Raw genomic sequence first — 22,223 nt, 5'->3', positions numbered from 1 at the left:
CGTTAACTGAAATAAAAATACAAAAAAAACGATAACTGACATTGTATTGTGTGTTTACAAAACTAACTAAAATAAACTAAAATTATAGAGAAAATGTCTTTAGTTTTCATCTTTGTCAATTTATTTCATACATAAGCCTAGTATTTTGAATTTTTTAATCTCGCCCCTGACAAATACCCCATATTACAAAGAAAGACTAAAGCTAACACTGAAAAAATTAAACTAAAACTAAGCATTTTCAAAAAATAAAAACTAAACTAAACTAGCAAACTTGCTTTAAAAACGAATTAAAACTAAACTGAAATTGGAAACAAAAAGTCAAAACGAAATAAAAATAAAAATGAATGAAAAATGCAAAACTATAATAACCTTGCTCTGAACTCACTTTCCGCTCTGTTCCTCTCCACCGAGAGAAACTCCTTCACAGCTGAGACCAGTGGTGGAAAGTAACTAAGTACATTTACTCAAGTACTGTACTTAAGTACAATTTTGAGGTACTTGTACTTTACTTGAGCATTTCCATTTTATGCTACTTCGTACTTATACTCCACTACATTTTAGAGGGAAATATTGTACTTTTTACTCCACTACATTTATTTCACAGCTATAGTTACTAGTTACTTTTCAGATCAATATTTTATATTTAAAACATTTGATCATCTTTATACAATAACTATAAAATAGCATTGTTATAGATTAGACTACCTAAAAGTATAGCTAAATTGTTAAGATTAGCTTCACGTTGACAACTTTAAAATGCTGCTTACATGTACATGTATGTCAATAAATCAGTATTAATATTCCAATAATTTATGAAAAATATAACTCTCTAAATGGGGACAGTTTGCATAATGAGTACGTTTACTTTGATACTCTAAGTACATTTTGCTGCCAATACTTATGTACTTTTACTTCAGTAAGATTTTGAATGAAGGACCTTTACTTGTAATGGAGTATCTTTACATTGTTGTATTGCTACTTTTACTGCAGTAAAACATCTCAGTACTTCTTCCACCACTGCCTGAGACTCAGTGTGGAAACTTTACTTTCTCTGCTGTTTCCTGCAGTCACTGCTGAGGAAGTGGGGCTTGTTATGATTGGAGCGTTTTATTTCTGGTTCATCTTTGTCATTGAGAGAGAGAGAAAATGTGAATATTACAGCCGAATCAGCTTGAAAAGGTTTATGTAGACTGTGAAGGCAGAACTTTAAAATAAATGTCACTCGTCTTTTTTATCGTCTTTTTATCTTTTATTGGCTTTTTATCATATTTTTATCATCTTTCTATAGTCTATTTACGTCTTTTATCTTTTATCTTAACTCTTATTAACTTATTTTTTTATTTTGGTTTTCATCCTACGATTATACCACTGTTTACTTGAATGTTTGCTCTTTTCCACCTCTGTCCTCCTATGAATTTAATCCCTGTTTATTATTGTTTTATTGCCTTTTAAATTCATAATTTGAGTATTCTGCTTTTATTTTGTCTGTCAAAGCACTTTGTAAACTCTGTTTTTAAAGGTGCTATATAAATAAAGTTATTATTATTATTGTTATTATTATTATTATTGTTATCATTACTTTACAAGTAAAAAAACCTTTTTAAAGGGAACACAGTGTCACGGCTGCTCCAGCTACTGTGTGACATGTTTTGTTTTTGTTTCTCCACGTGTGTTTTGTCCTGTCAGTCTGTGTCAGTTGTCTGGTTTCCCCAGCTGTCTGTTGTCAGTAATTCCCTCATGTATTTAGTCTGTGCTCTCCCCTGCCTCTGGGCTCAGTTGTTGTTCTGCCTGTGCAGCCTGTGCCGCTGCTGCTTAGTAGTTTTTCATCTGTAGTTTAGCTGTGTGCTTTACTGCTGTTTTTCTGTTTTTCTGTTTTTCTGTCTTTCTGTTTTTCTGTCTTTCTGTCTTTCTGTTTTTCTGTTTTTCTGTTTTTCTGTCTGCCTGTCTGTCTTTTGCCTGTGTGGCAATAAAGCCTTTTTGTTCGCCTACCCGCCTGCCTTCGTGTGATCTGCATTTGGCTCCTATCTTTCACTCCGGTCATCCGACCGTAACATACAGACGTTGGTGGGTGGGGCGGGGTGGGGTGGGGTGGGGTGGGGTGGGGTGGGAGGGATAGTGGGAGCTCCACAGAGGGACATGGGTGAGGCTGAGGGTTTGGTCGTAGAAACGAGGGAAACAGTCGGGTATTTCTCTGTTTTTTCCTTCTATGCCTGGGATAATTGCTGTAAAAACTGTAAAAGGTCTTGGATAAGGAATGTCATGTTTAAGCAATATCACAGGAGAGGGAGTGCTGCTGTACTTTATATCAGCACAGCTGTGACTCGGTCGTAGGCCGAAGATAATCACAGTGCTGATATACAGCAACAGCACGACCTCCAGTGTGATATTGCTTTTATAACAGTTGTATAAACAAAACTATTCATAAAGTAATGACAATTTGAGACAACAGATGATTTTTGTCTGTTATTTGTCTCCGCCAACAAAATCAGTTCCCTCAGGATTCACTACCAGGTGTTGCCAAGCAACAGGTGAACTGTTTCCCGACTGTAAGCTAGCTAAGCTAGCTACTTTGAGGTTAGCACAGACCATTTCAGCTACTTTCTTCCCAATCCTCCTCCTTGGCCGACCGTTCATAATTCAGGTCAAATGGCTCCATATTTGCGCTGTCGCTGCTAGGTGTGAATGAAGTTGTGAATGAGTTTTGTGTGGACGTGTACCGGGAATATCTGGTGAGCATTTGTTTGTTGCACAACACTGTATTGTCTGCTAGAAGTGCTAACCAGCTGGTTAGCTAGCAGCTACTCGGCTAACGTCAGATGATGTTGTCGTGATTCACTTTTTATTTCTCCTCACAAGAAGCTCCAGGCAGCTTTCTGCACACAGAACATCTCTCTGTGTGAACGCAGCCTGATCAAGGTTACATCAGAACAGCTGTGAAGCGGAGTGATACGTACAGCACAGCGTCCCAGTGCTGTCATCCTGTATATCAGCACTCATGGAATGCCTCTTGTCCAATCAAATTGCTCGACTGGAACTAACTGTTGTATGATTTAACATATATTTTCTATACAGTGTTGTTGTACGTTAGTTAAATTCCAGGCGCAGAGCAACATCCTGGCACTGCCCGCCTGTGTTTGAGTGACAGGTCTGATAACCAATAAAACGTGACGCTCAAAGGTTTAGACACACACACCGTTCTGAAAACAGATATGGAAAGTAGTGTGTGCTGTGAGGATCCAGCCTGCAGGATCTACAGTCAGCAGCTCTCTCTGTAAACACCGGGCCATCAATCACTGTGTAAAGAGCAGGCGTCACATCAGGATCTGCCATTCTGGGACAAAACCCTTCATTTCTGGTCACAGACTCTTCCTGGGAGATCACATCCCAAAATACTGACACTGAACTTCTAGTTTTACAGTTTTAGATCCAAAGCTGTGACCTTTGACCTTTGACTTCTTCACTACAGAGAGCCTAAGCCCCTCCCCTTCCGCTGTCCCCCATGGGACCTTATTTCAGAAAAGATATGTACGGTAGTCAACGACGAGAGACAAGTAATTGTTTGATCCCGTTTGAATTGTGCCATGAATTACACATATGATGTTTTGTCAATTTAAAAGATAAGAAAGTGTCAGTTTGTGGTAAAACTGTTGACGTATCAGGCTGTGAAAATACGTCATTAGAAAGACTACACACCCAAAAGTGTATATTAATGTAATTTAATGTTTATCACGTAATGTGTTATGTACAGTATGTCAGGTGTGGACCCCCAGGAAGATGAGCTGATTGCCACGGCATCAGCTAATGAACAAATAAACAACTAAATAAACAGCTAATAAACAAGTAAACAAATAAACCCGGCCTCTTATGTGTTTTTTTTTTTTTTTGCCTGGATGACGTGAAGCTCCTGATCATGAATTCCAATGTAAATGTGAATAAAGGTGAGAGTGATGTGTGGCTGGGTGCTGAAGGGTGCTGAAGGGTGCTGGGTGTGCTGAAGGGTGCTGAGGGTGTGCTGAAGGGTGCTGGGTGTGCTGAAGGGTGCTGGGTGTGCTGAGGGTGCTGAAGGGTGCTGGGTGTCACCTTGGGGAAGCTGTTGCTGCGGTCTCCCTCCTCCTGCAGCAGCTCTCTGTAGGTGTCCAGGTAGCGGAAGGCGACGCTCAGCACCGCCTGCTTCCTCTCCGCTCCGTCCAGCCCCCCCGGCCAGCCCTCCCCCTCCCCCTCCCCCTCCTCTCCTCCTTCTCCTCCTCCTCCTCCTCCTCGTCTCTCTCCTCCGTCCCGCTCCCCGTCTCCCTCCTTCCCCTCTGTCTCCAGAGAGAATCTGGGAAAGGTGAGGGTTAAGGAGAAAACCAGAGTCTGGTGCAGCGATTTTAAACATCAGTATATCGTTGTCAAATTCATAGTGATATCTTGGTCTAATTACCGTAAACAAATGAGATCACGTTGGAGCTGATTGGTCTCCTCTGTCTCACTCCAGTAGTATTGTTAGTTCTAGTGTTTCTCCACATTAAGACTACATTTCCCATCAGCCCCGTTGCCTCTCCCCCTCCCTGAAGAGGATCAACATGTTGGAAGTGATTTCTCCATCTCTCTTTCCCTCCTCCCACCATCTGCTGCCAGAAACTCTTTCAGCTTTAGCTCCGTTTTGCTCTGGAAGAACAGAACCTCTTCCTGTTTTGTGCCGTAAAGCGATCCAGCAGATTTCCCTCCAGATCCACCAGGTGGAGAAACTATGGAGGATGCAGAGTAGAGGCTGATAGAGGCTGACAGGCTGAGGGTCTGGTTTGTTTACGGTAATTATACTAACTGGAATTTATAACCTCCTCCTCTCCTCTCCTTTCCTCTCTTCCTCTCCTCCTCTTGTCTCCTCTCCTCCTCTCCTTTCCTCTCTCCTCTCCTTGTCTCCTCTCTTCTCCTTGTCTCCTCTCCTCCTTTCCTCTCCCTTCCTCTCCTCTCCTCTCTCCCCCTCTCCTGTCCTTATCTCCTCTCCTCCTCTCCTTTCCTCTCCCTCTCCTTTCCTCTCCTCTCCCCCTCCTCCTCTCCTGTCCTCTCCTCTCCTTGTCTCCTCTTCTCTCCTCATCTCCTCTCCTTGTCTCCTGTCCTCTCCTCTCTTCTCCTTGTCTCCTCTCCTCCTCTTCTCTTGTCTCCTCTCCTCTTCTTATTTCCTCTCCTCTCCTCCTGTCCTCTCCTCTCTTCCTCTCCTCCTCTCCTCTCCTTTCCTCTCCTGTCCTCTCCTCTCCTCTCCTCCCCCTCTCCTTTCCTGTCCTCTCCTCCTCTCCTGTCCTCTCCTCTCTTCTCCTTGTCTCCTCACCTTTCCTCTCTTCCTCTCCTCCTCTTGTCTCCTCTCCTCTCTTCTCCTTGTCTCCTCCTCTCCTGTCCATGTCTCCTCTCCTTGTCTCCTCTCTCTCCTTGTTTCCTCTCCTCTCTCCTGTCCTCTCCTCTCCTCTCTCCTGTCCTGTCCTTGTCTCCTCTCCTCTCCTTGTCTCCTCTCCTCTCCTCTCCCTCTCCTCTCCTCTCTCCTCCTCTCCTCTCCCTCTCCTCTCCTCTCCTCTCTCCTCTCTACTCTCCTTGTCTCCTCTCTCCTCCTCTCCTCTCCTCTCCTCTCCTCCTCTCTCCTCTCCTCTCCTCCTCTCCATGGTGGGACACACAAACACACAAACCGCTCTCCAGTTATATCAGTGGGATATCTGAAAATAAATGTGGTGACTTGCTGTTAAAATGCTTCATACAGCACCTTTAAATGAAGGGTTAGGGGTTTGAATCCCACATGGCATGTAACACCTGAGTCTCTGCTTCTCTTCCTCTGGAGTTTAGATAGTCTAGAGGCCAGATAGTCTATAGACACTTTAATTAGCTCATCATCAGTGGACAGTGTGTTCAAACAGACGGATCATTACTGGGATCTGACTTCACGGATATCACAGCAGAGAGGAAACACGGGAGATTCTGTTAACGAACCGCAGAGAGTTATAGACACCGCACCGCCAGCAGGATGACCCACATATCACCGCATGGGGAACAGTGTATTAACATCGCCAGGAACAGCACACACACACACACACACACACACACACACACACACACACACACACACAGTGGGCCACACACACCCACCCGCCACACAGCTGCAGGCTAGATGTAGAAGCAGCTTTTAGCCCATAATAACAGCCTAGATGTGGTGAGGCTCGCACACAGACACACCCCTCGCCCACACACACACACACACACACACACACACACACACACACACACACACACACACACACACACACACACACACTGCCTCTGTCTCTTAACATGTCGTCCCTGGCTGTTTCTTCCTGTCTCTAGCTGTATTTCCCTCAGCTGGCCTGATGGGGGCGCTGTGAATAAAGGTCATATATAGTTTTTTTTATCCAAATATTAAATCTCAAACACAACGGATTTAACTTAAATGCACTGATTAGCCTGACGGTGGCGCTATAATTCAACATGTTTAACTTCATTGTGACTGATCAGACGCCGCCGGTCCGACTTTGACAAAATTTGGAGGGACGGTGGCTCTGTGTCGTGTTCTGGTGCAGTGGTTCTCAACGTGGGGTCCGGGGACCACCAGGGGTCCTTGAGGGAGTTCGAGGAGGTCCCCAGGCAAATTAATAATTTGTTTAACTTCAGCATTATTTCATTTACAATATAATTAGAGAATGTAGAGGAATGACTGTTTTGATCATAGTTTCTCTGTTATCTCTCTACCTACAATACAGATAGTCATGGGATTTTGGAAAAAAAATCATATCTAACAATAAAAATATTCTCAGATTTGCGTCTGAGAGACAAAATCTCATCAAATGGGGGTCCGTGGCCCTAATGTGGACTGAATTTGGGGTCCTTGATGTGAAAAAGGTTGAGAATCACTGTTCTGGAGTGTGAAAGCAAGACACTAATTGGCCTGATGGGGGCGCTACAATTAAAGTTGAAAATGTTACACTTAGATTTTAAACACAATATCTCCGATTCATCATCCGATTGTGATGAAATCCAGAGAGACGATTCATTCTGCCGCTGTGTGCTGCTGTTTACAGACGTCACAACGATCAGCCAGCGTTTAAAGACGGGCTGCAACTAATGAGTAGTTTCATTATTGATTAATACATAGATTATTGTTTAGAGAAATCGATTTTTTTTGTCTTTAAAATGTCAAAAATAATGACAAATGCCATCACAAGTTACCAGAGCACAAAGTGACTCAGTCAAAACCCAAATTATTAATTTAATAATGAGATGAAAAGCAGCAAATCTTCGCATTCGTGAAGCTGAAACCAGCAAATGTTTGGTATTTTTCAATCGATTATCAAAATTATAATCAATTAATTTTCTGTCGATCGACTAATCGATTTATCGACTGATCGTTTCAGAGGTGGATTAAAGGTCAAAACTGCTCCGATTTTGCTGAAACTTGGAGGGAGGAGGCATCTCGTTACTGATTGGTCGAAGGGTCGCCTGCATCATCAGTGGGGGACGACATGTTGACTGTTCTCTGTTTTCTTTCTTTCTTGGGAGGAAGGAAGAAAGGAAGGAAGGAAGGAAGGAAGGAAGGAAGGAAGGAAAGGAGAGGAAAGAGAAGAGAAATATGACATTGATTGAACTCTGCTTTCTCATTCTCTCACTGCTTCTCCATGTCTCTCCATCCCTCTCTGTTTCTTTCTTTCTCGGAGGGAAGGAGAGGAAGAGGAGGAGGGAGACAAGATGAAGACGAAGCAGCTCTTTATTGGCTTTATCCCTCCGTCTCGCTCTCTCTCTCTCTCTCTCTCTCTCTCTCTCTCTCTCTCTCTCTCTCTCTCTCTCTCTCTAGCTACTTTCTCTTTCTCTCGGCGGGATGGAACGAGCGGAGGAGGAAGAGAAGAAGAAAAGGAAGACGACAGCGGCTGATATAACCGGCTCTTTATTGCTTTCTCTCTCTCTCTCTCTCTCCGTCTCACTCGTTCTCTCTCTCCATCCCCTCCCTCCCTCCCCCTCCGTCCGCCCACATCGCTCTTCTCCCTGCTCTACTTCCACTTTTCCTCTCCACCTCTTGCTCTTTATCTGTTTTTCTCTCTCTCCATCTCTGCTCTTTCTGTTCTACTCCTCTTTCAGCTCACTCACTCGTTCACTGCAGAGAAAACATTCATCACTGCTGCAGATAGAGATTCACTTTCACATTAAATGATGCAGCATCTTATTCCTGCATATAGAAAAACTCTATTTTGCATTTTGCATTGATTAGCGACTTTTTCTTCCCCTGTCTGGTCTGATGGTTTGATGCTTGTCTCTATATTATATATGTCTATATGTAAATATATATATGTGTGTCTCTATACTATATCTATATTATATGGAGGTGATTTGTCAAATGTTTTTATTGTGTTTTTATGTTTTGTGCCTTTCATAGTCTGTTTTATTGTGTTTTTTAATTTGTTTTTGATATGTTCTTCTATTGTAAATCCTGTCCACAAACACATTTACCTCATGGGACAATTACATTTGAATTGGATTGAACTGAGAATCAGCCAATGTCGGAAATGTTGGAATTGTGTTGGAAAGGAGAGGAAGAAGAGGAGGAAGACAAGATGAAGACGAAGCAGCTCTTTATTGGCTTTATCCCTCCGTCTCTCTCTCTCTCTAGCTACTTTCTCTTTCTCTCGGCGGGATGGAACGAGTGGAGGAGGAAGAGAAGAAGAAAAGGAAGACGATTATATATGTCTATATGTATATATATATATATATATATATGTCTCTATACTATATCTATATTATATGGAGGTGATTTGTCAAATGTTTTTCTTGTGTTTTTATGTTTTGTGCCTTTCATAGTGTGTTTTATTGTGTTTTTTAATGTGTTTTTGATATGTTGCCCCTGAAACTCAGATCAAGGGGACAAAAATTCCCCCTGAAAAAGAAAACAGGTTCATTTCTTGCCCTGACCTGATCTCCAGTCTGATCCCGTGTCTCTCCCTCCACCTCTCTGTGATGTGCAGAGCGTTCAGCAGGCTGATCCACCCAGACACACACACACACACACACACACACACACACACACACACACACACACACACACACACACACACACACACATGCATGACTGCCTTCATGAAATGTGCTCACAGCGCTGCGATGTGGAAGAGAGCAGGCTGCTGGATCCAGACAAGGAACGCATGACCATGAGTTAAATATATATGTATATGTACAGGCTGTGTGTGTGTGTGTGTGTGTGTGTGTGAGTGTGTGAGTGTGTGTGTGTATGTGTGTGTGAGCGTATGTGTGTGTGACTCCAGGTGAAGGATACTGCTGCAGTAGAACTTGCTGGAACCTGTCGGCTGCCAGGAAGATGGGATGTGTCAACATGAAGTCATCCAGCAGGGTTTCTATAGAGAGAGAGAGAGAGAGAGAGAGAAAGAGAGAGGGAGGGGGGTGGGAGAGAGAAGGAGAGAGAGAGAGATATATATATTAGTTCAGTTGTATATACTGTCCATGCATATGAACTAGAATATAAACTGTAAACTCTGTTCTGTTGTCCTTTGTTGTGTTTGATCAGATATTTACTGTATCTTGGCTGTTGTAAAACTAAGATATTCTATTCTATTCCATTCTATTCCATTCCATTCCATTCCATTCCATTCTATTCTATTCTATTCTATTCCATTCCATTCCATTCTATTCCATTCAATAAAACTGAGGAAACGGAATCAATGGAAAGTTTTTAAAAAAGTAAAAACACAAACAAAACAACAGTAAACACTGCAGCCCGGCTCTGAGCCAATCAGCAGCAGCCATGCCACCTTGTTTTGACCAGTCACTGCAGCGCCTCCTTTGGGCCAATCAGGAAGTCAGCCTGCTCACTAGCTCGTTAGCTGCTAGCTAGCTGCCGACAGACTCTGGTAGGTATAGCGGTGATGAGCCAAATATATTAAAATATGAATCCATTTTTCTGGGGGATCAGTGGTTTAAGGCGGTGATTCTCAACCTTTTTCATATCAAGGACCCTAATTCAGTCCACATTAGCGCCACAGACCCCATTTGATGAGATTTTGTCTCTCGGACCCAAATCTGAGAATATTTTTATTGTCAGATATGATTTTGTCCAGAAATGTATAACTATCTGTAGTGTAGGTAGAGAGATAACAGAGAAACTATGATCAAAACAGTCATTCTTCTACATTCTCTAACTGTGTTAACTGAAGTTTAACAATTCATCAGTTTGCTGGGGACCCCCTGGAACCCCCTCAAGGACCCCTGGTGGTCCCCGGACCCCACGTTGAGAACCACTGCTTTAAGGTGCGTACCATGTGACCACAATACCGTGGGTTCAGATCCAGCTCTCTGCCCAAGTCTCTCCTGTCTCTCTGTACTTTGAACTCTGCACTGAAGGTGAAAAAATCATCTTTTGGGAAAAAATTTCATCTATATCACTCAGGATTCTTTCACCAGATCCACTGGTGTCTAATATGTTTTTCAGTGTGTGAAATATTAAATGTGTAATGTACATCTTGGTTCACAGCAGTAGGACAGTGTTTGTAGGAGTGTTCAAAATGGCCGCCGTGCGACAAAGGTCGATGGGAGCGTCTGGCCCCGCCCCCAAAGTCAGTGATTGGCAGAAGATGCTCGGAGAAGCGATTCTATTGAAGACCTGTTTAAAGTGAGGACCCGTTTGAGGACAGGCTCGGCGCTGAGAAGAGAAGACGAGGTCAGAGAATGACGAAGAGAGAACGAGAGCGAGAAAAAAAACACAGAGATCTCAGTATGTTAATTAATTTATGTTCAGCTCCTGCATCTCTCTCTCTCTCTCTCTCTCTGTGTGTGTGTGTGTGCGTGTGTGTGTGTGTGTGTGTGTGTGTGTGTGCCAGACTCAAGCGTTGTGCATAAATCGCTCGCAGCCAAATATTCAAATCTATGGAATGGTATCTGGATGTCATTTCCATGTATTTGCATGTGCTTCTCTGCTCTCTGCATTCACTTAATCTGTTCATTAATCTGAGAGGCAGCAGCTGAGTCTGGAAACACTAAATAGAAAAAATAAAAAAATTAAAAAAAGATCTAATAAGAGCACTCACCAGTTATTTTACTGAATTATGAATTATGGGTTGACTTTAATTTTTTGACAAATGAACAGTTTTTTAAAGTGTTAGATCCTGTTTTATTCAGTCTCCATCTTTGTTTCTCAGTTTCTGCTCTTCCCACTGATCACCTGTCAATCAAACAGTGTGGGCGGGGCTTGGATTCTCTGTTGATGCTTCTGTTTGAGTTTCTCTTTTCTCTCTCTGTTCAGTCATGGTGGCTATCGCTGCTCATGCTAACTACCCAGTTCTTCTTCTTCTGTTGATTCCAAATAAACCGGAAACGTAAAACGCAAGAGAACAGACAGAGGAGAAGATTTATGAACTGGATATAGGTTGGATCACTGTTGAGTTAGAGCAACTGACAACAGAGAGCAACAGACATTTGTTTATATGAAAATGTCGCCGATTAAAGACTTCTACTCCAAACTGATATTCATCCATTTTGGAAAAATGTTGGACTCACTGAGGACTGAGAGCTTCACTACTGAACCTGCTTCAACACTTCACACGTTTTGTTGCTTTAGTGCCTTGCTCAACAGCACCTCAACTATAGCTGCTGAGGGATGGGAGAGTGTTGTTCACACACACACACACACACACACACACACACAGAGAGAGAGAGAGAGTCTGGTTGGTTGACTGATCTGGGCCAAGTGAACCAGGTGGTGTTTTCACTATAACAGGATTTATATTCACCTAGACTCCCACTGCACCAGCTGTGTGTGTGTGTGTGTGTGTGTGTGTGTGTGTGTGTGTGTGTGTGTGTGTGCGCGTATGTGCGTGTGCGCACCACTTTCTCCCTAAAATCAATAGCTGACAGGAGGGATTGGTCACATCTGTTAACAAGAAGACTAGCATTGAGTGTATGCTAAAGCGTTAGCATGGAGCTACTATCACGCAACATAGCGTATGCTAAAGCGTTAGCATGGAGCTACTGTCACGCAACATAGCGTATGCTAAAGCGTTAGCATGGAGCTACTATCACTCAACATAGAGTATGCTAAAGCGTTAGCATGGAGCTACTATCACGCAACATAGAGTATGCTAAAGCGTTAGCATGGAGCTACTATCACTCAACATAGCGTATGTTAAAGCGTTAGCATGATCTACCGGGGACACATGGATGATCTTGGGCTCGATGTTCTCATCTCTTTAACAGGTCAGCTGACCAGCAGGACAAACCTTAAATCTCCTAAAACTTGTAGTTTTCCTTTAAGCAGAACATCATGTCTCACTGTGTACATTACAGGACAATACTGTGTTGTTAAAATGTGGTTTAGGACCCTGAAATGGGTCACAGGCCTGTTCCTGTTGGGTCCAAATATGACAAAACTGTGTCTTAGTGAGCCTGCTGGAGGCATGGTGCGCACACATACACACACACACACACACACACACACACACACACACACACACACACACACACATACACACACACACACACACACACACACACACACACATACACACACACACACACAGAGTTTTCACCCAACACTCATTCCATCTCATCTCTCTCTCACAATTTATTCTTTCCCTCCCAATCAATGCTGTCAAGGCAGCGTACACACACACACACACACACACACACACACACACACACACAATTCAATGTAGGCCATGGAGAGGTATTTAGCCTTGAAGAGCTGGCAGTTTGGGAAATGCAAAAACAGATCTGAAGCTTTTATGAAAATAACTCAGAGAGGAGAGAGAGTGATGGAGAGATAGGGAGAGGGAGAGAGAGAGAGAGAGAGGGAGTGATGGAGAGAGAGAGAGAGAAGAGGAGGAGAGAAAGATAGAGAAGATTTCTCTCTATCTTACGGAAAGATACAAACATACAGGGAGAGAAACGTTGGTGTCAATTCTATTTCGCAGACTGCAAAATTAAAAGCAAACCTGTCTTTTCTTTTACTGAGACACAACACAGTCTCTCTCACTCTCTTTCTCTCTCTCTCTCTCTCTCTCTCACACACACACACACACACAGAACTTGTCTTTTTCAGAAGCCATAATCCTATAATACATGACAAACGTGTAAGCGAGAAAAATGATGATCACCTCTTCCAGTAAGTGGATGTAATTTAAGATGCTGAAACAGCACAACCCAGACAAAACACGTTTACTAAAATACACTGCTGCCCCGTGTGTGTGTGTGTGTGTGTGTGTGTGTGTGTGTGTAAGATGCGTGCTGCAGTGGGCGTGTCATGCCGGGGCCCGCCTCTCTGCAGGCGGTTACCATAGAGACACCACGTTGCCTTGAGAGAGTGAGAGAGAGAGAGAGAGAGAGAGAGAGAGAAAGGAGGGTGAAAGAGGAAAGTGTGGAGGGAAGACGAGGCTCTAAACACCGAAGAGAGAGAAAAAGAAGAGAAAAAATGAAAGAGAGAAGCTGTTTAGGAGAGAAATGCGCTTGTCATGCATTTGTGTGTGTGTGTGTGTGTGTGTGTGTGTGTGTGTGTGTGTGTGTTGCATAAACAGGAAGATACGAATACGAACACTATGGTTAGACTGATATTTGCCCTTTTATTAAAAATCAAATATCTCCCAGTCAGTGTGTGGTCCACCTCTGATATGATGGATGTGATGCAGTTTGATTGATTACATATCGATTGGAAAACTGATCAATACTACACTGGCTTTCTAAGGGCTAAGCTCTTAAACTGAATTGATTGTAATGCCACATTTTGATGGGATTAGTTTGCAATAATATATTTCTTATTATTAATATTGTGATTATGAGTAGCCTATTAGTGGAGAGTTTTAGTGTTATGATGCTCTAAATGTTTCAGAGGCTTGGGGGGGAAACACTTGTGATATTTGTGAGAATATTTTGCCAGGAAAACAGTGAAATTTTAAGATACTGAATGCTGGAAGAAAACATGAAGCTGCCAACATTCAGTATCTTTAAATTTGACAATTTTCACACCAAAAAAACAAACAAATATTCAGCATTTCCTCCCAGAATTTTCTTCTTCTTGTCAGGGTGGAAAGGCCTCTGAAACATTTAGAGCATCATGACACCCCGAAACGCTCCACTGAATCCCATAATAATAACAATAATGTGTAGAATCCCATCAAAACATGGCACTGAAATCGATTCACTTTAAGTTCACTTCCCACAGAAAGCCAGTGTGTCGTATCGATCAAAACTCACCGCTTATACAGAAATGTGTGAGAACGAATAAAGCAGCGAAAGCCGGAGAGACAGAGAGACGCAGAGGGCAACAGAGGAGGAGGAGGATTAGAGAGAAGGATGGATGGAATCGGAGAGGAAAGTTGCAGAAAGAAGAGATGGCGTGAAGGTGGAGGGAGGAGAGAGAGAGAGAGTGAGAGAGAGAGAGAGAGAGAGAGAGAGAGAGAAAGAGTGTGAACGTGGGAGGCGGAGGAGAGAAACGACTGAAACCAAATGGGACGCAAAGAACCCCCCCCCGAGCTGGAGAGAGAGAGAGAGAGAGAGAGGCAGAAAGAGAGATAAACAGAGGGAGGGAGAGAAAGAGAGAGAGAGAGATAAACAGAGGGAGGGAGAGAAAGAGAGAAAGAGACAGACAGAGGCAGACCTAAAGAGAAATTTAGCGAGAGAGTTACAAAACTAGAGATGGGAGAGAAAGAAAGAGAGGTAGAGGCAGAGGAAGACAACAGGAGAGAGAGAGGGAGGGAGAGAGAGACAAAAGGAGAGAGAGAGAAAGAGAGAGAGAGAGGGAAAGAGAAAGAGAGAGACAAGCAGACAGAGGCAGACCTAAAGAGAAATTTAGCGAGAGAGTTACAAAACTAGAGAGATGGGAGAGAGAGAAAGTGAGATAGAGGCAGAGGAAGACAGCAGGAGAGAGAGAGAGAGAGAGGGAAAGAGAGAGAGAGACAGATAGAGGCAGACCTAAAGAGAAATTTAGCGAGAGTTACAAAACTAGAGAGATGGGAGAGAAAGAAAGTGAGATAGAGGCAGAGGAAGACAGCAGGAGAGAGAGAGGGAGAGAGAGAGAGAGAGGGAGAGAGAGAGAGAGAGAGAGAGAGAGAGGGAAAGAGAAAGAGAGAGAGAGACAGAGAGACAGACAGAGGCAGACTTAAAGAGAAATTTAGCAAGAGAGTTACAAAACTAGAGAGATGGGAGATGAAGAAAGAGAGACAGTTAGACTTAAGAGAGAGAGGCAGAGGGAGACAGCAAGAGAGAGAGAGAGAGAGAGAGAAAGAGAGACAAGCAGAGACAGACAGACAGACAGACAGACAGACAGACGGTGTCTTGCTCAAGGACACTCTGGCAGAAAGCAGCGGCCGCATTTCCAATACAAATATTTTGATGCCAATTCTGACGCATCGAATTCGAAAAAAGCCGAAAAGGAAACCGGAAAATGTTTTGATAAGGTCGCCTCCATTTTTTTTGTCACTAAATGAATAGCGATGGAAACACTTTTCATTCAGTCTAATAAACACTGACGCAGGCTCGGTTCAGTCTCTGAGATGTTGTGGGTGAAACCTTGGAGAAACATCGACCCGCCGTCACAAGTTCTTTATTTTCTTCTTCGACTGAAAGCGTGAAATATGGCCGACGTTGAAAGAAGAACTTGTCCAATACTAATTGATTTTTTTTTTCCATTTTTTTTTTACGGATGTGTTTTGTATTTTGCCGTTCAGTGAGTCGATTTATTCGCACGTAATTCACATTTTACGTTTTCATTCAGATGGAAACAGAGTTAGTTAGAGAGAGAGAGAAATTTAGACTTGGATATCTAGAGAGAGAGGCGATGTAGAGAGAGATTTACAGAGTAGACAGGTGGGAGAGAGATTAAGAGAGTGAGCAGGAGAGAGAGAGGCAGAGAGAGAGAGAGAGAGAAAGAGAGAGAGAGCAGCTAACTCCTCTATTCTTAGCAAGACGAGATAGAATCGCCTCAACATTAAAATGGATCACGCAACACAAGACTGGGAGGGAAGGAAAGGAGGTAGGGACGAATGAAGGAAGGAAGGAAGGGAAGGAAAGAGAGGGAGGGAGAATAAGAGGGGGAGGAAGGAGAGAACTAGGGAGGGAGAGGAAGGGAGGAAAGGAGGCAATGAAGGACAGGGAGGGAAGGAGGAAGGGAGGTAGGAAAGTAGAGAAGGAGGGAGAATAGGAGGGGAGGAAGGAAGAAGCAAAGGAGGGAGGGAATGAGGGAAAGACTGAGGGGGGGGGGAGGCAAGGAAGGACAGGGAGGGAAGGAGGAAGGGAAAAGTAGAGAAGGAGGGAGAATAGGAGGGGAGGAAGGAGAGAGCTAGGGAGGGATGGGAGGAAGGAAGAAACAAAGGAGGGAGGGAAGGAGGGAAAGACTGAGGGAGGGAAGGAGGAAGGGAGGAAAGGAGGCAAGGAAGGACAGACAGGGAAGAACTGAGGGAAGGAGAGAGACGGGAATATTTTTCCTCCTGAAGGGAGGTCAGCTCCATCCTTCCTTCCCTCCCTCCTTCTTTCCTTCCTTCCTTGCCTCCTTCCCTCAGCACTCCACCTTCCTAACCATCACAAAGTTAAAATCTCATCGTCCAAGTCGGTGAAACTTCTTCTGTTGCTCTGATCAACAAACTGATTACTTATCAGTGCCAGCTAGTGTGTGAAGACGGAGTGTGTGAAGAGTTGTGTGTGTGTGTCTGCAGTGTGTGTGTGTGTGTGTGTGTGTGTATTTACATCATACAAAGTGAAGTATTAAATAGTAATACTTGTGTATTCTTGTACATAAGAACATGGATCATACAGTGTAAATCAAATCAATTGATGTAATCATATACATTTATACCTGAGAGGGCGAGCGAGGGAGAGTTAGTGAGCGAGAGAGAGGTAGAGAGAGAGAGAGAGAGAGGTAGAGTTTGAGTTAATGGGCAAGAGAGAGAGAGAGAGAGAGAGAGTTAGTGAGCAGAGAAGGAGAGTGAGTAAGAGAGAGAGAGTGAATGAGTGGGTGAGGTAGAGTGAATGAGTGAGCGAATAAGTGAATGCAAGAGTGAGCGAGCGAGTGAGTGATTGAGTGGGTGAGAGAGCAAGAGAGAGAGTGAGTGAGAGTGAGCGAACGGTTGAGTGAGATAGTGAACAAGTGTGTGTGTGAGTGAGAGAGTGAGCGAATGAGCAAGTGAGTGTGACTATAATGTGTGTGTGTGTGTTGTATTATCACTGTGGCTGTGTATAACAAAATATCTACAAGGCCCCTTCTCTCTCTCTCTCTGTTCCTTCCTTCTTTCCTACTTTCCTTCCCTCGCTTTCTGTTTTTCTCCTCCTCTCCTGCCCCCCCCCCTCTCTCTCTCTCTCTCTCTCTCTCTCTCTCTCTTCCTCCCACTCCTCTTCTCCAAATGTCTCGTTGAGTGCTGGTTGCCATGTGAACAGGTGCTAAAGAGCCTCTTATGCGAGCACACACACACACACACACACACACACACACACACACACTCACATTCGCACACACACATTCACACACAGAAGTATATGCATGCCCATATTCTCTCACACACACACACACACACACACACACAGAACGGAAGTTAGGCTGAACTACCTTAGGGAAGCCCACGGCTCTAAGAGGTCAAGATGGAGAGAAAGAGGAAGAGGAGGAGAAGAGATGAGGAAGAGGAGGAGGCAGAAGAGGAGGAGGAGGAGATGAGGAAGAGGAGGAGGAAAGGAGATGAGGAGGAGGAGAGGAGATGAGGAAGAGGAGGAGGAGAGGAGATGAGGAAGAGGAGGAAAGGAAGAAAGGAGATGAGGAGGAGAGATGAGGAAGAAGAGAAGGAGAGGAGATGAGGAAGAGGAGGAGGAGAGGAGATGAGGAAGAGGAGGAAGAAGAGGAGGAGAGGAGATGAGGAGGAGGAGAGGCGGAGAGGAGATGAGGAAGAGGAGGAGAGGAGATGAGGAAGAGGAGGAAGAAGAAGAGGAGGAGGAGGGTAAAAGCCAGTGAGAGGTAAACGAGTGGGCAGCTTTCTCACTTAATCCTTCCTTCTTTCTCTAAAGAGAGAAAAAAAAAAACACATTTTCCCTCCCACGCTCAAACCAGTCCTGTCACGTAGGCTCTCTCTCTCTCTCTCTCTCTCTCTCTCTCTCTCTCTCTCTCTTTATCGCTTCATATTTCTCTTTCCTCTCTCTCTCGTCTCTCTTTCTTTATCCTCCTCCGTCTTTCTACTCAAGCGGAGTGTGCAGCGGTGACGAGCCACGGGACAGACGAGGAGACCGGGAGCCGGGATTCAAACCCGTGTGACACACAGCACGGGTCCACCTGTCCAATTAAATCCACTTTAAAGGAAAAATCCACCCAATCAGATCCTCTCACTGTCAGATCTCATCAGTCTGTGATGTTCAACACATTCCAGAAGTATATTTAGGGATGAAGTGTCGTCATTTGCTTTTTTCGGTGAACCCACAATTCCCTCAACCTGCCTCGTCTACTTCTACTTCACTACATTTCCCAGAATGCCTTTTCGACAACCCCCAGAGAAGGGGTGTGTGCACTTGTTGCATTCAGCTGTGGGTGGAGAGAGAGAGAGAGAGAGAGAGAGAGATGCTGGAGAAAGAAACTGGTCTCTCTCCTCTCTCCTCTTCTACGATGGATTTCTCCCCGTGTGATTGTTGAACGTCTCCCATGTGATCTCAGTGGAGAAATCAGCCAGACATGACAAACGGTTATCTGGTGCGAAAAGACAAATAAAAAAACAAATAAAAATCACATTTCCAGTTCCGGTGAAGATTCAAGCTTCTGGCCGGTGAGCCACGTGTTGCGTGGGAGGCGGCTGGCCGGTGTGTGGAGCTCACAGACACATTATCTTTCAATTTCTCTAAAGCGTAGAGGATCATGTCTCATTTTGACAACCAAAGACTCAAAGTTACCTACTTTTCTTTTCAAATGTACCAGAATTAGTTTTAATTGTGCACTGTAAATCATTTTGTGGCAGTAAGATGACTCATTCAGCAATACAACTAACAGGGTAAAGCTAACTCGCTAGTGATGCTACAGTATCAGTCTCTTTTTATATTTTTAAGGGACAAAACCAACTCGGCTAAATGAAAGTAAAAAAATACCCACTACCCTAACGTATCAGAAATCTGTTTTAATAGTGTGCTGTCAATCATTTTGTGAGAGTAGGTGTCTTATTTTGAAGTAGCTAAAACTCAGGCCATCCAGGTAGCAACAGGATCATGCTAACTTGCTAGCTATGCTACCTGTCTCTTATGCCTGTTAGCACTGCTGGCAGGACAGCCAAATATATAAAAGTAAAAAAAATCCCTAATATGCTTTAAAAAGTACCAGAATTAGCTTTAATTGTGTGCTGTCAATCATTTTGTGAGAGCATGTGTCTCATTTTGGAGTAAAGATCTAACGGGGTAATGCTAACTTGACAGTGATGCTACCTGTCTCTCTTTATGCCTGTTAGCACTGCCAGCAGGGACCAAGTAGGCTATATAGACATTTAAAAAAATATTTTTAAAAGTACCAGAATTTGTTAGAAGTGCCAGAAATTGTGTGCTATTTATCCTTTTGTGGCAGTAGGTGTCTCAGGCCATAGAAGGGGGTAATGCTAATGCTAGTAATGCTACAACAGTCTCTTTTTATGCCTGTTAGAACTGCCAGAAGGGACAATTAACTAAGTATATAAAAGTTTAAAGTTTTTTTTTACTACTAAAAAAACCCTACTGTGCTTTAAAAAGAACAATAATCTGTTTTAATTGTGTGCTGTCGTTCAGGAGTCTCATTTTGGAGTAACTAACAGGGTTACGTTAACTCGCTAATGATGCTAAGAGTCTCTGTTTATGCCTGTTAGCACTGCAGGGGGTGCAACAAAGTTTATATAAATTTAAAAAAAAAAAGTTTACTATCTTTTGTAATGTACCAGAATTTGTTTTAATTTCGCGCCATCAATCACTTTGTGAGAGTAGGTGTCTCATTTTGGGTTAAAAGGCCATACAAATGTAACAGGGTAATGCTAACTTGCTAGAGATGCTAACAGTCTCTCTTTATGCCTGTTAGACAGCCAAATATATAAAAGTTATAAAAAACTAACCTCATGGCAGACTAAGAAAAATACAAAATACATGGTTAGATTTGGCTTACCAACGATCTAAGAATATGCAGTTTGGACGGGGATCTGTGCGTGTGTAGCCCGCTGTAGCGAGTTATTTCCTGTTGTTTTGTGCTTCTCGGTGTACATCTGTGACCCAAAGAAACTTTATTCCTGTAGTTTCATGTCTTCCACTGTCTGTATTCTGCTCTCTGTTTTCTTCTATATCATAAAATGTCTGTAAAACTGTAACAACTGACAAGTTTGGAATGTTAAAAGGCTTTAAGAGACCGGTAGCATGACACATTCATCTCTGCAGGGGACAAGGTAGGTGGAGGTGGTAAAACACACACACACACACACACACACACACACACACACACACACACACACACACACACACTCCCTCTCCTTTGTTTGTTTTTCAGGGAATCCAGCTGTAATGAGTCACAGTCCAAAGGACAAGAATACTTCTACATACCCAACTCTCTGTATTTACCTGCACACACACACACACACACACAAAATCATACGCATGAACACACATACATTCATCCGCACACACCCTTATGCATGCACAATGACAAATGAAAACACACACACACACACAAATGTCTTGTTCTCACACACAATCTCTCTCTCTCTCTCTCTCACACACAAATACAAGCAAACACCTCATTCAGTAGAAATGTTGTTTACATGTGCTTCACAGCGTAGCACTCCCACACCTGAACATCTCCACCCTGCCTCAACACGCCTGCTTCCGTGTGTGTGTGTGAGTGAATGTGTGTGTGTGTGTGTGTGTGAATGTGTGTGTTACGTAAGAAACTGACTTTGGCACGGTTGTTCCTCTTTTATGAAACTGTCAGGAAACTTATCGTGTCTTGCTTTACCTTGGAAGCAGCTGTTTACACACACACACACACACACACACACACACACACACACACAGGGCGGTGCAGTGTGACCAGTGTATGGTCTGGAGCCGTGATAATATTATGGGGTGGTAGACAGATGCCACCCATAGCAACCGCTGGCTTATTGGAAATAAGTAATGGTTTGTTTTTCGAGGCTTTATTTAACACGATCGGGTTGTAGCTGTTGGGAAACTGATTTTAGAGTGTGTGTGTGTGTGTGTGTGTGTGTGTGTGTGTGTGTGTGGGCGGCTGTACGTTTTCAACCCATTTACATTCTGTGTTTGTATTTTATGCGCCGAGCTGACTCATCCACAGCGTCTTGGCATGAGAGTGTTTTTGGGTTCAGAGTCTCACTGGGAACCTTTGATCAGACCAGTCGCCTCGCTTCAAATAAAACCAGAATGAAATGATGCTACTCCTCATTTTGCCCCGGATCACTCTGTAGGAACCACAGATGTAAATAAATGTCATGTGACTTAAAGGGAAACCCACCCAAAAACACTTTAACACTGGTATAAACATGTATTGGTGATGCACCTTTTACATTTTGTGGGTCCATTTTGTTATATTTGGTGCAAAGGTGACACTTTACAATAAGGGTACATTAATACTTAATTAACTAACCCTTAATTAACAGTTAACTAATGTGTCTGGTAATCATTTACTAATGGTGTTCATGCTAACTAAGATATTAATTTATACATTTAATATCATCAATATCACATCTTATAAACTATTAAATAATGTATAAATGAATACCTTAGTTAACATGAACACCATTAGTAAATTACACATTAGTTGACTGTTAATTAAGGGTTATATTATTAAACATTAACTAACCCTTAACTTAGTGACCCTTATTGTAAAGTGTTACCGGTGGAAGAAGAAACATTTCTTGGTGGATAACCGGCCAATCGCAGACGAGGTGACGTCTCCTCCAGATGTTTCCAGAAGCTTTGATAGTTTGATATGAGAAAATGTTTCAGGATGGAAAACCTCAGAGGTAAACGTCAGGTTTTGGTGTCAGTCCCTCAGAATCAAAGAGCGAGGGCTTCTTCTTTCTAGAGCCGCCATTTTGCACCGAGAGACGTTCAACAATCACACGGGGAGAAATCCATCGTAGAAGAGGAGAGAGACCAGTTTCTGCACCCACAGGAGCAGGAGAGAGACCAGAATGCAATGCAGCAAAGAGAGACAGGCTGGGGTTTGAGTAAAAAGGCTGCGGCTGCGATCATAACATGCCCCACAAACTAGT

The 22,223-nt window shown here is 43.3% G+C and overlaps 1 protein-coding gene across 1 annotated transcript in view; it reads right to left on the bottom strand.

The window, feature by feature from the left end:
• Nucleotides 1-22,223, bottom strand: part of rapgefl1 (Rap guanine nucleotide exchange factor (GEF)-like 1) — a 59,973-nt gene that overhangs the window by 18,596 nt on the left and 19,154 nt on the right. Inside the window, exons 3-4 of the mRNA XM_071533027.1 lie at nt 9,299-9,377; nt 4,081-4,318 (exon numbers count right to left, since the gene is read on the bottom strand). Coding sequence (XP_071389128.1) covers nt 4,081-4,318; nt 9,299-9,377 — 317 coding nt within the window. The remainder of the gene's footprint in view (nt 1-4,080; nt 4,319-9,298; nt 9,378-22,223) is intronic.

Source organism: Centroberyx affinis, unplaced genomic scaffold, assembly GCF_046629955.1.
Source record: "Centroberyx affinis isolate AG114_WGS23_722 - 3 ecotype Tasmania unplaced genomic scaffold, CSIRO-AGI_Caff_v1 ptg002309l_1, whole genome shotgun sequence".
Lineage (NCBI taxonomy): Eukaryota > Metazoa > Chordata > Actinopteri > Beryciformes > Berycidae > Centroberyx > Centroberyx affinis.
The sequence above is the reverse complement of the archived record's forward strand: the minus strand, read 5'-3'. Positions and strand labels throughout refer to the sequence as shown.